The sequence below is a fragment of the Sprattus sprattus genome (assembly GCF_963457725.1).
Source record: "Sprattus sprattus genome assembly, chromosome: 14".
NCBI classification, from domain to species: domain Eukaryota; kingdom Metazoa; phylum Chordata; class Actinopteri; order Clupeiformes; family Clupeidae; genus Sprattus; species Sprattus sprattus.
The window spans coordinates 17,045,697-17,058,430 of record NC_137912.1 but is presented as its reverse complement, the minus strand read 5'-3'; the positions used below and the strand labels follow the sequence as shown (position 1 = coordinate 17,058,430).

The 12,734-nt window shown below is 44.5% G+C and overlaps 1 protein-coding gene across 1 annotated transcript; it reads right to left on the bottom strand.

Moving 5' to 3' along the window:
- Positions 1-2,348: 2,348 nt before the first annotated feature.
- tfec (transcription factor EC) lies at positions 2,349-12,358 on the bottom strand (the record flags this gene model as incomplete). The annotated part of the gene is made up of 8 exons (XM_080851663.1): positions 2,349-2,864; positions 4,950-5,097; positions 6,622-6,697; positions 6,822-6,878; positions 8,415-8,460; positions 11,210-11,311; positions 11,506-11,754; positions 12,299-12,358. 8 exons carry the CDS (start codon positions 12,356-12,358, stop codon positions 2,349-2,351), a joined length of 1,254 nt encoding a protein of 417 aa, XP_080707789.1.
- Positions 12,359-12,734: the final 376 nt, after the last annotated feature.

Here is a 12,734-nt window from a genome sequence, read left to right as displayed (position 1 = left end):
TTGTTTGGTCTGTGGTGTTTGTTGTATTATTAATGCATTATTTTAGATATGCTTGGAAAAATATCTCCTAATGAAACGTTTCTTCAAAAAAGCCCATCGCATGCAACTAACACAAGCGCCTAAATAAAACTTTAATTCAACCCCAATAAACTTTTCAGAGCGGCGAGGGAGAGAAGGCTTTCTTGGGGGACTTCTGAGAGTGTCTAATATAAAATTAACACACACACACACACACACACACACACACACACACACACATACGCACACAAACACACACACACACACACACACACACACACACACACATACTCACGCACATACACATAAACACACACACACACATGCAAATATAACAAGGAGGAGAGTCTGTGATAGTTATACTTCCTCCTCATAAGTAGTGCAGTGTTACTTCTTGAACAGTTTTCCTCTCCTCTTCTTCTTCTTTCTCTTCTTAGTTCTTATTTTAATGGCCTCTTGAGCAGCTGGGTAATTATGGCTATTCTCCACCTCGTTAGTGACCCTCTGGACAGTGGTGTTCACCAGCCCTCTGTCATTCAGTCATCACCATCTCTCTCTCTTTCTCTCTCTCTTTCTCTCCAGCTCTCTCTCCAGCTTTCTCTCTCTCTCTTTCCAGCTCTCTCTCTCTCTCTCCAGCTTTCGCTATCTCTCTCTCTCCAGCTCTCTCTCTCTTTCTCTCCAGCTCTCTCTCTCCAGCTCTCTCTCTCCAGCTCTCTCTCTCTCTTTTTCTCTATCTCTCTATTTTACTTACTGTCTGCCAATGTTGGCCTGTCATTGCTGCTCTATCAATTTGTTCTCTCTCTTTTGAATATGTGTTCTATGTGTCTGCTTCTCTCTCAGCTTCTCTGTCTGTCTCACTCTACCTTTGTATGTCTTATTCTGTCTCAACCTCCCTCTCTCTCTCTCTCCCTCTCTCTCTCTCTCTCTCTCTCTCTCTCTCTCTCTCTCTCTCTTGCTCTCTTATCCTGTATGGTATAAACACAGACACCTTTTGTCCCGTGTTCCACACACCTTCTGTTGTGAGGCAATCAGCCCATGAGTTCAAGGAGAATGTCTGGGTCATCAGCACACTTGACCTTTGACCTACTGCAACGCATCGCCAAGTGCTACCCAATCACAGGTTTTAGGAGATTATCCTCTCACTTCATGAGAAAGGGAAAGTTATACAAGGGTTGCTCTTGACATGACAAAATAATATCTTAATTACATTTTTTACAACTGGTGCTCAGGGTTGTAACAGTAACAGGGTCAGAGTGCATTACCAATACAGTATTTCGAAGAGTTCGGTAGAGAAACACATCATACACAATTTTTTGTAATGTAAGAAGTATAACATTTCTAAAATATTTGATACATAAGAGGAGACTGAATGACCCTTCCCAACCTCCTATTTGGGTATTGTCATAGCAACACAGCAGCATCACAACCAATGTCCTACCTTTGGAACTGAAACGGATGCTTTGCATTTTGACAGACAGTGCTTTGAACAGGGACACAAGTGTTCAATGTCTGATTGTTGTGTGTAATGTTTTGTTAAAATGTGTTTTATGAAAAAGAGTTAGTTGAGAATTAGCTTATAGTTTTGCAGATTTAAATTTTGACGCATCAACAATACTGTATAAAAAGCAGACAAACTTGATTCATTGAAAATAAAAAGGGGTTTATTTCTCTTTTCCCCACCCCCCCATAACAAGAATAAAAAAGTATCATGTTAGATGGTGTCAGAAATATTGTTTTCAAGAATACATGGATTAGACATATAAATACACACATATATCTTTTCTTAAAAAATACACTTAAGACAAGACAATAGAAGGGTTTGTTAAGTATTTAGCTAGTACGATTATATTTGCATTGCTTTTTCCACTTTTTTTTACAAAGTGGTTGATTAAGGCAACGTTGGCCATCTTCACGTCATAAACGTCAATAAAGCACGTTTAATACACATCTCTTCTGCACGGCGCAGAGCGCAGACGTGGTCAGTGTAAGAACTGCATACAGTAAAAGAGTCATTCTGTTCAGTTGTGACACAGGCTGTACAGTGTTCTCAGCAGAGTTATGTCAGTACCTCCCACTATCATTGGCTCCCTTTTTCTCTCTTAATAAGTTAATGAATGAATGGTGGTAAGATCTGGGAGGAGGAAGAGGGAGCTGCATTCTTTGTCTCTCTCCACTCTTCACGGACAGGAAAGGAGTTCAGGAGATAAGGGTACTGGGTGTCAGACTTTCATGGAGCCCAAATGTCTTATTTGTCTGTTGTTGTTGTTGTTGTTGGGAGCATGTCGGACTGGCAGGGTCAGAGGTCAGGAGGGTCAAAGGTGACCAGGACATCAGAGGTCGTCGTCGTCTGTGCTGAAGCTGGAGCGGCGGCTGGAGCCCTTGGAGGCATCGGGCGAGACAGCGGACAGAAGCGGGTCGGTGCCGAATGGCGAGAGCGGGTCGTCCATCAGCATCTCCTCCAGCCGGTGCTCCTCCTTCAGCGTGGCGCTGAAGAAGTCCGTGAAGTGGGACAGGGGGTCCAAGAAAGTCGTTGAGCCGTCGCCGGGCTCCCCAGCTGACGCCCCTAACGGTGAAGACGACGAGCGCATGCCACCTGCAGCCCCTCCGCTGGGCCCGAGAGGCAGCCCATTCGCCGTCACAGCAGCGGCGCCACCAGGTTGGGGTCCCGCAATCGGGGTGCGGGGCAGGTACTCCCCCCCGCCGTTGAGATCCTCGGGGTAGAGAGGCGGCTGCTGTGGTGGCTGTGGTCCCTGCTGCTGTTTAAGGAGGTGGGTGGAGAGCTCTACTGAGCCCAGAGTGGTGGCCATGCTGGGCAGACCGTGAGCTCGCGCCTGGATCTCCAGCTCCTGGTAGAGAAGAACGCAGAGGACGAGAAGACCAGAGAGTTAAACCTCAGAGATTACCAAACAAGAAAGACCACAGAAAACATAGTATGCTAGGAAATAGGCTTTTACCACTGTAGTACTCGGAAAACAAAGAAACCCTACAGTGAAAAACTATTTATTACCAGCTAATACACTTAAATGTGTGATACATTACTGTCTCCACAAAAATCCACTACAAAAACATCCTCTATCCATAAAATCAAGTGGTAGGCAGCAGTGTATCCGAACCAAATGACAGGCAGATCCATTCTGTATTCACTATCTGGCCAAGGCTTCCCCAAGTCCACATCGGCGCTCACTCACCACAGCCTGGGTGACTGATAGTGTTTAAACAGCTCCCTAATTTAGAACTGGGGGAGTGATTAATCTAGCCCTTGGCTATCTCCAGAGCGTGTGTCCAATGGCTGGATACATCTACATCTACCACCCCATCCACCCCCCACCATCAGCTTCCCTCTTGGACTAATCCATCCTTTGGGCTTCACCATCATAAACATGACAGGGACAGTGTAAAGAAAAGGAGGGGGGGGGGGGGCACTTGCAAATGCTTATCCATCAGTGGGCTCAGTGCATCATCAGTCTGGGCCAGTAGTGCTCTAGTAAAGGGCTTTCACCTCACAGAGGCGTACATGAAGACTTTGAGTCTTCTGCTACTTAAAGATCGATCTCAGTCAGTCAGTCAGAGCCCCCTATAACAGTGCTGATAACATGCTGAACATTGCTGCAATGCTGAAACAATGTTGAACATTGCCACAATGCTGTAAAAACGTTATACACTGCTACAATGCTGATATAGGGTGAAACAATGCCACAATGCAGATACAATGTTGAACATTGTTTATCTGTTTGTCTTTGCCATTCTTGGCCAGCGACAATGCGGAACAATGTCCCATCTGTGTCACAGAATACTTAAAGTGTTCAATTACACCCTACAGAGCTTTTTGACTTATAAACTGAGCAGAAAAACGCTTTTCCATCCCTGTAGAGCACTTTTCCTAGCCAAGGCCTCGAAATGCAAAAAGGTTGTGTATGCCTCCATAACAACATGTTGTGGCCCGGTTCAGAATGCCATGGCCTATTCCCCGGCACACCAGACTAAGATGAGATGTTCTGACTGCTGTGGGGGATCAGAAGTCTGGTAACTGTGGGAGTCTAATTACCTTGTCTTCTCTCACCAGTATGCCTGCCGTTAGTACAGTGTGTCGATATGAGGCCAATTTGAATGCATGATCCTAGCCAACCTTCTCTCATTTATTTCTCCCCTTCTCTCTCTTATTCAGGCCTTGGTATTAGAGCCATGTGTGTATGTGTGTGTGTGTGTGTGTGTGTGTGTGTGTGTGTGTGTGTGTGTGTGTGTGTGTGTGTGTGTGTCTGTGTGTGTGTGTGTGTGTGTGTGTGTGTGTGTGTGTGTGTGTTTGCGTGTGTATTGGTGGGTATTTGTGTGCTTGTGTGTGTGTGTATTTCTGTGTGGGTATGTGTAGTGTATGTGTGTTGGTACACATGTGTCTGTGTGAGTGTGTGTGCATGTGTTTGGGTGAGGGGAAGAGAGGTGTGGTCCTCTGATGCAGGATTTAATAATCAAATCATTACTGCAGCCGGCCTCACTTCAAAGCAAAGGGGAAGACACAGCGGTTACTGACATCAATGGGAAGTCTGGCAGACGAGCGGCCAGGACTGGGGAGGGAGGGAAGGAGGAGCGAGAGGAAAGAACGAGGTGCAAGGGATTTCTTTATCTGTTGGTGTGTGTGTGTGTGTGTGTGTGTGTGTGTGTGTGTGTGTGTGTGTGTGTCTGTCTGTCTGTCAGTCAATTTACTTTTTTTACTCTTTGTCTTTGTCCCATTAAGCTGTCATTCTGTGTGTTGTTCACTCCTTTTTTTTCACCTCCTCATACACACATACACATATTTTCATTCATTCTTTCTCTTCTTTCCCACCTCTTTCTCACTAGTCAGAACAACAGAACGACAATGACCCCCGCCCCACTCACGCACACAAACAAATTCTTTCTTTCTCTGCCCCACTCTTCATCTCTCAGTCTGCCCATACCTGGATCCTGAGCAGCAGTCTGCGGTTTGCCTGTTCCAGCTTCTTCTGTCGGCTCTCCAGCTCTCGGCTGTGTTGCTGCTCCTTCTGCAGCCACTTGATGTACTCAACCGAGGCCTTCAGGATGGTGCCTTTGTTCCAGCGCATGTCACTGCAGAGCCACACAGAGGACAGGGAGAGAGAGGGGGGAGAGAGAGAGTGAGAGATAGAGAGAGAGGGAGGGAGAGAGAGGGAGAGAGGGAGAAAGATAACCTTTTAAATACAAGTCCACGTGTCAGCAAGAATGCTTGCACCCTGAAAGAAACGCACTGAGTGAGCGGAAAAAAAACTTACAAAGGCTCCATTTTTATATATGAATAAGAGATGGTGATTTACACGACCAATTATTCATTCTCGGACATTATGTCGGACCCCTGAATGGGATTTTTAATAGAATACTTAAGTACATCTGGAGAAGTCCATTCTAGGGGTCCTTGTGTGGTAAAATTAATCCCTGAGCCAAAAATGAGTGTCGGAAAAAGGGTATATAAAAAAAAAAAGATTGGACTTAAGGAGGAAGCAAAGTGCATTCCTGATACTATTACGATTTTAAAACGAGAGAGAAAGCGAGAGAGACCTGGTTAAAACCGTCCCTTTCCACCAGAATAAGACGTTGAGTTCTGATCGCAGTTAATAATCTCCTTTATCTTGTGTTAATGGCACGGCGACAACAGTCGCCCTCCATTTAAATTTCATCCAAAGTTCAATTGAGCTGGGCCAATGGATTCCCACTCTGGGCTGAGGTTCATTCTCGAGGCCAATTGTGCTCCAACCTGCCTCCTCTTGACCTCAGTCTCAGTCAAGGACTCTGGAAGCTTCCAGTGAAGAAGCTAGAGACTTCAGCACTCTTTATTCAAACATGAATCAGAAACTTAAGCCAGCCCTTTGGGGCCTTTGGTAGGAATATAATCAAGAAAGGACAAACAAACAGTACGAACAAAGTATGGGTGTGATTTTGTTTACCCAGAGTTTGGACACACTTTGAAATGGTGAATAGAATAAAAGATTATCAGTCTTAGAAAGGTCTATTGTGATGTACTGGACTTTTTGTTTGGCTGTTTTTCTTTCATCATTCAACAAAATCAGTGTTGGGGAGTATTGAGCTACATGTAATTTAACTAGTAGTGTAACTACATTTGGCAGTAGCTTGCTGGTTGTTCAACCTCATTTATACTTTCATAGTGATTCAAGTGATTTAATTACTTTTTGCCATTTTTTGTGTAGTTAACTATTGAAACCAATTTTGGCCATAAATGGAAAGGAATGTTTTCATTTTTATTTTATTTTACCATTTCTTTGACCAGCCCCACGCCTCTATCCTTTCATCCTCGCCGCTGTGGAGACACGCCCAGGGAATGCATTAGTCAGGCAGGCACCACCACAACTTTGACTTTTGGATAGCGCATGTGCTAGTTTTGTTGCTATTTATTAACAAATGTTCAGAGAGGTTGTTTCATGCCATTTTTGAGGCTACTCGGCTAACTGAGTTATCCTGCTAGGTGCAATACTTGCACCTTGATTCGCAAGTTTCTGGAAGGCAGGTGTCTGACTGTATACAAAACCAAAGCTTGTACTTCCCCAGGAATAGTGGGAAAATTGCATGTCTAAAAATAAATACAAATAAAATGAAACTCACGGGTCATTAGACTTTGGTATGAGAGTTCCCAGCTCTTTGATTCTGTAGTTGATGTTGTACCTTCTCCTCCGCTCAACTGAAATACAAACAGTGAAGTTAATACCTTCTGTTTAACTATTTTCACGCTTTTGAAAAAGGCAAATTAAATCAAGCTTTTAAAAACAAAGTAAAAATGTTACTTCAGTGACAAAAGTGCTTACTCAGATTGTGATTGTTCTTTTTCTGTCGCTCTTTGGCCATAACTCTGGTGTCATTTTCTGTGAAGATGATGGAGAGAAGAAAGAACAAAGGAGAGAGAAATAAAGAGAAAGTTCACGTAAGTTGTGGAAACCCCAAGCTATCACATAAACACTAACACACAATCGCACACACACAAACACACACACACTCACATAGAACATCAGTCAGCTCAACCCTTGCACCCTCTTTGGCCAGTCGAAGTGATCAAAGACCCACAATGGAACGTCTGACCCTGACTCCAGCATCCCATCCCAAAGGGACCCCTCCAACCATTTACCCTCCACCCCCCCAACCCCCAGCACCACGCGACCCCTCCGACCACAAACAGGATTGACCTTTTTACCCCCTCCATCCACCCTCAAAGGGCCCTTCTTCCTAGCCCACAGAACTCCCTCTCTTTGGCCCTCAGTGGCAGGCTCTGTGTCCTTGTTAACATACTGAGACTCACAATCAAGTCAACTTAACAAATTTGCTAATTTAGTATTTAAAGAAAAAAAAAAGAGGATGAGCTAGGGTAGGCGTGCGGGTTAAAGGGGGAGCGGGGGGGTCGGAGGGGGCGAGAGATACTCCCTCAAGTGTTCATATTCACATTCACATTCTTCCAAATTACATAATTGGGCAGCGTGATTGGATTTCTCAATCTGTTTTCTGTTGATTCAATAAGGCCCATTTAAAACTGCATGTAAAACAGCCATTGTCTGGGCCGAGCACACTTATATGAAAAAGATTGTAATTTACTTATTTGCGCATCGTAGTGAAGTGTTCTTCAGGCATCCTTTCTATTTCCTAAATCAATTAGCTCTACTTGATGCATGACATTCATGAGAAAAAAGACAGCGTTCATATTCACAGAGGCTTTTCTGTGTTTCTTGTATGCGCCATGGCAAACACACTGCCATTTTTTTTTTCTCTTTTTTATGAAATGATTTACTGATTATCAGAGAAGAGGGAGATTTAACCGCAACCCAAACAAGTTTTGAGCATGATTTGAGGGAAGAAATATATATTTTTGTGTTTTCTTTTGAAATTCTGCCACATTTGATTTAAAAAACGTTCGACAGGCATGATCCAACCGTGGAACCAGGACCTAAATCAGGCAATTTCTCCTCCCTAAGTGCATTTCACGCATACACACACGTGCAGTATCTCTTAAACCGCCTCTAATGATTCAGTTGCGCTTTAATTGGGTTACTTTTTGTGTTCACCATTGAATCAAGTTCTTTCAAACACAACTTTGAAAAGTTTTACTCGAATAAGCTCTCCCTGTGTGCCACTGTCTACAAATAACCAATCTCCATCCATCCCCCCCCCCTTTATTCTCTCCAATACAAATTTCATAAAATGTAACTATGAATGTTGATCCCCTCATCTCCGTGTTTACTCTGATTGTGAGAATTGCATCCATTCCTGTCTTTAAAAAATGTGTTGGTGCTGTTCTTTTTAGCATTAGCTCTGCTCTAGGCAGCGAGAGTGCATACCTGTGACCTCTCTCTTAACAGTGAGCTTTGTGGGGCATGAGAGGGTTGTCAGTCCACCATGAGGGGCAGGCATACCTGGCATAACGTCGTACATGTCCAGCATCCCGCCGTTCAAGGACACCTAGGAAGAAAAGAGAAAAAAAAAAGATATGAGCGTACTGAAGAGGTCCACTCAGCCCTTTCTTTCCTCCTCTCTGCACAGAAGCTCAGCTTCTAGACTTCCACATTCTTAGACTCCTCCTGACAAACCATGACACTGCATTGTCTAGACACTGGAGTCAGGTCTCAATTGAGTTCCTGTCTCTAGCCCTTAGATGTATTAAACTCTTTATAGATGAGAGGAAGAGACACGGAGACAGAGAGAGAGAGAGGGGGGGGGGGGTTGCTGGGGGCACCACTGAGATGGCCTCTAGGTCTGTGTATGTGTGTGTGTGTGTGTGTGTGTGTGTGTGTGTGTGTGTGTGTGTGTGTGTGTGTGTGTGTGCGTGTGTTCACTCTCTCCATCCTGTATAGGGATGGGAGGCCTTTGTCTGGCTTTCTCCATGTTTCCCAGTAATAACAGTGCTTCTTGAACTGGGTCTCCATGACACAGAGACAGCTGTGTGTTTTAAAAATAGCTCCCCGCTTTATTCAAGGGGTTACCCCGTTGTCTCCCTTGCTCTTACAAACACACAGACACACAGACACAAACACACACACATGCACACACAAACACACACACATGCACACACAGATGCCAAAGACGGGGTACTCTGTCATTTGTCCCTTAACCACCCAAGAGCATGAAGACATTTCTTCCTTATCTGTGTGACACTGATGGAATGTGGAGATATGGATCAAGAAAGCTATGTGTGGAGAGTGGTCTGTGTGTTGTGTGTGTGTGTGTGTGTGTGTGTGTGTGTGTGTGTGTGTGTGTGTGTGTGTGTGTGTGTGTGTGTGTGTGTGTGTGTGTGTGTGTTCTTGTGCCCCAAGCTTTTTGTGCCCCTGTATGCTTTACTATGAAATGCTGATTTTCAAAGCAAATGTCTGAATCCAATCTGATTCTCCTGGTACCTCAGGTAGAGGGCAAGAGAACGAGAGAGAGAGAGATAGAGAGAAAGAGAGAGACGGAGGGAGAGAGAGAGAGGGAGAGAGAGAGATTAAGAGAAAGCCATTACAGATAGAGATGCCATTATGTGATCCCTGATTTTGCATTAGTGATTATCCTAGCATTAGTTGATGCAAATGTGTCTGTGTGCGTGTGTGTGTGTGTGTGTGTGTGTGTGTGTGTGTGTGTGTGTGTGTGTGTGTGTGTGTGTGTGTGTGTGTGTGTGTGTGTAGACTGTCTATGTGCATGCATGAGGTGGGGCGCTGCTAATCAAAATGAAGGATTGCAACAGTCGTCCGCCTGCCGGTTTGGTAATCGCTTCCATCCATCCCCATCTGTGTTGGCGGATGTGTTGACACTCCATAGAGCTGAGACGCATTGCTCCGTGCGACTAATTAAAACGAATTGATCCATTTAAGCATGGTATCATTTCAGAACAGGCCCATCGGGGGTGTATGTATTAGTCCAATCCAATGCCTCACTGCCTTCCTTCTGTATAATCATAATCTCTCTCTCTCTCATCTCTCATTCTCTTGAGGCTTCTATCAACTAGTGTCTGTTTTTTTTCTCTATCTGCCATGCACCAATCTCTTCTACTCTCACACACCACACTTTTTTCACCCCTCTTTTTTATCACTTAATTTCACCTAACCTCTTTCTTTACGCTCTCTCTCTCAATCCACTTCTCTATGTCTGAAAGTGTCCCTTCTTTAGCTTGGATTTCTGCTCGACAGTTTCTCTTTCAGAGTGGCATATTTCAGGGTTGGACTCAGGTGTGGCGCTAATGAAGATTCAAGTATCTCTTTGTCCGAGAACTAGCGAGCATTAGCATCAACTAACAGTTCAGGAATGCTAGCCCGCATCCCTGTCATACTAGGCCTACTTGTTCCCCTCAGACTCCCATGCATTCTTTCCCTCACTGTTCTCTGTAAATACTCGTTTTGAAAGAGTCCGTTTTATTTTCTATCTCAGTGGTAGCACTGCGCGACATGGCTTACATATTTGCGTTCCATTCACTCGCATTCCTCAAGTCGGTTTCAGTTTTTCTCACCTCGTGGATGAAATGTCACCACACACACACACACACACACACACACACACACACACACACACACACACACACACACACGCACACACACACACACTGAGCTGAGTTTCCCCAGTGTGAGGAGGGTAAAAAAGGGAATGAAAACATTCACTCCCTAATTAACACTCTCTCTCCCCTTCCTTGCATCAGCAAATGCTACTATGTTAGCTGTCAACATCTGTGTAATCCATTGTATCGTTAGGCTTATAGCAAGAGAGTGAGAGAAAGAAAAAAAGAGAAAATGCCTTAAGTCCTCTTACTAGGTAGGCTAAGACATTGAACTTTGACTCCTGGGCGTACTTAATCTGACCTCACACCGAGACAGAGACCCCCTTTTCCCAAGCTTGTCCCCGAGGCTGATGACAGTGATGTTTGCCTTGGGGTGAACAAGCCTTTCATCCCTACCAGTGTCTTTGAAGCACTCTAATTGCTTCAACCACATTTACTTTTCAGTGTTAAACCATCAGGCACACCACCAGTTGCATTGTTAGGTGATTGGCAAGTACTTGTTTGCTTGTTCTGCTTTACTCTATGCTATACTTCCTACAAAGGAAAATCTAATCACAGTTTAATACTGATGCTAATATGCAAGGTATTAAAACAATGAAATTGGACTGGCCACACACACACACACAAACACACACACACACAAACAATCACATAGCCAGAGAGTAGTTGACAGTGGACTATACTTACATTGCTTTGCATTAGGATGTTAGACTCCATGCAATCCAAGCCCCCATCATTGAAACCGGATTCAAGACTAATTAAGTCATCAATAACTTCATCCATTGGAAACTAAAAAAAGAGAAGTCATTTCAGTGTAGCCCTTTGCTCTGACAACCGTGATTACATGTAGTTGTTATTGTTGTTGATGTTGTTTGTTTGTTTGTTTTCTCCAAGTTATTGGAACAGGGAGAGTGTGGTGGACGCATAATAAAGTTTCAGACTTTTAAAGCTTTAAAGAACACATATGCAACTATCCAACTCACCTCGCTGTCATGGTTACTGGTTGCCAGGGAATGAAGGGTGACAGGGCTGCCCTGGGTGCTGCCGTCTCCTTCCTGGGGCATGTGCCCATTGCGCATTACTGGCACGGCCCCCACCGGCTGCCCGGCGTGGGGGTGGGGACCTGGGTGGGCCTGGCCGGCAAGCTTGGAGCTCAGGGTCAGGTACTGCTTCACCTGCTGGGCCTGAGCCTGGTGGAAGTGGTACTTTGGGTTCTCTAGGTGGTTCTGCACCTGGGAGGAAAGGGTGGTGGGTGGGTGGGTGAACATAGAGAGATAGAGACATTTAGAGCTTTTAAAAAGTCAAGACATACACACACACACATGTACACACATACTAAAAAAGAACATATCATAGAAAGAGTAACAGACCCATACAAATCCATTACATATCAAACATAACACATAAACAGTTATAAATCATATCAAGTGAGTCAGATTAACTGGAGGTGTACACCATAAAAAATTGTTCTAGCAAGCATAGAACAGACATTTAGTGTACAAACCAACATTGCAGTCATACTCAGGTCACTCATTAACTGATAGGGAAAAAACTGTCTCTCAGACACTACCAGTAAAGCAGAGCCAGCCAAGAGCCAGGCTGCTAACACAGCTACAAACTCAGACAGACACTACGAGATCCACCTCACCAATCTCCAACATCACTAAAATAACACCACCACCAGCAGCACCAGCAAACACAACGGCCCTCTCAACTGCTTCCCTTCAATGTGAAGGCGAGCCGTGCACAAACCCCAAATGCAAGAAAGCTCCTTACGTTGGAAACTCGGATGCCGTCTCTCATGTTGTAGTAACTACAGTCGGTTAGATGGGGCATTCTCATCGCACGCCGTCTTCAGTTCGCCAAGAACTTTTTTCCGTTTTTTGTTTCTTAGTTTTCAGTTTTTCGTTTTTTCTTCTGTTGTTGTTGTTGTTTTGTTTTGTTTTGTTTTGTTTTTGCAGAGATCCCAGAAATGATCCCTTTACTGTCACTGACTTGGTTGTTGCTGGTGGCAACAACTCTCTCCTGAAGAAGATGAAGTATTGGTGTGTCAGAGACGGTGACTGTCCCCTCCTCTCCAACCAGTGGGCCCTTATAAGAAGGCAGGGCCAAACACTAAATGACCTAATTAGCGGAAAGAGCGTGGAACAGGCTAGCCCCCTTTTTTTACTGCCATGGTAATCACCTCAAACAGAGACCCATCAGATTGCCC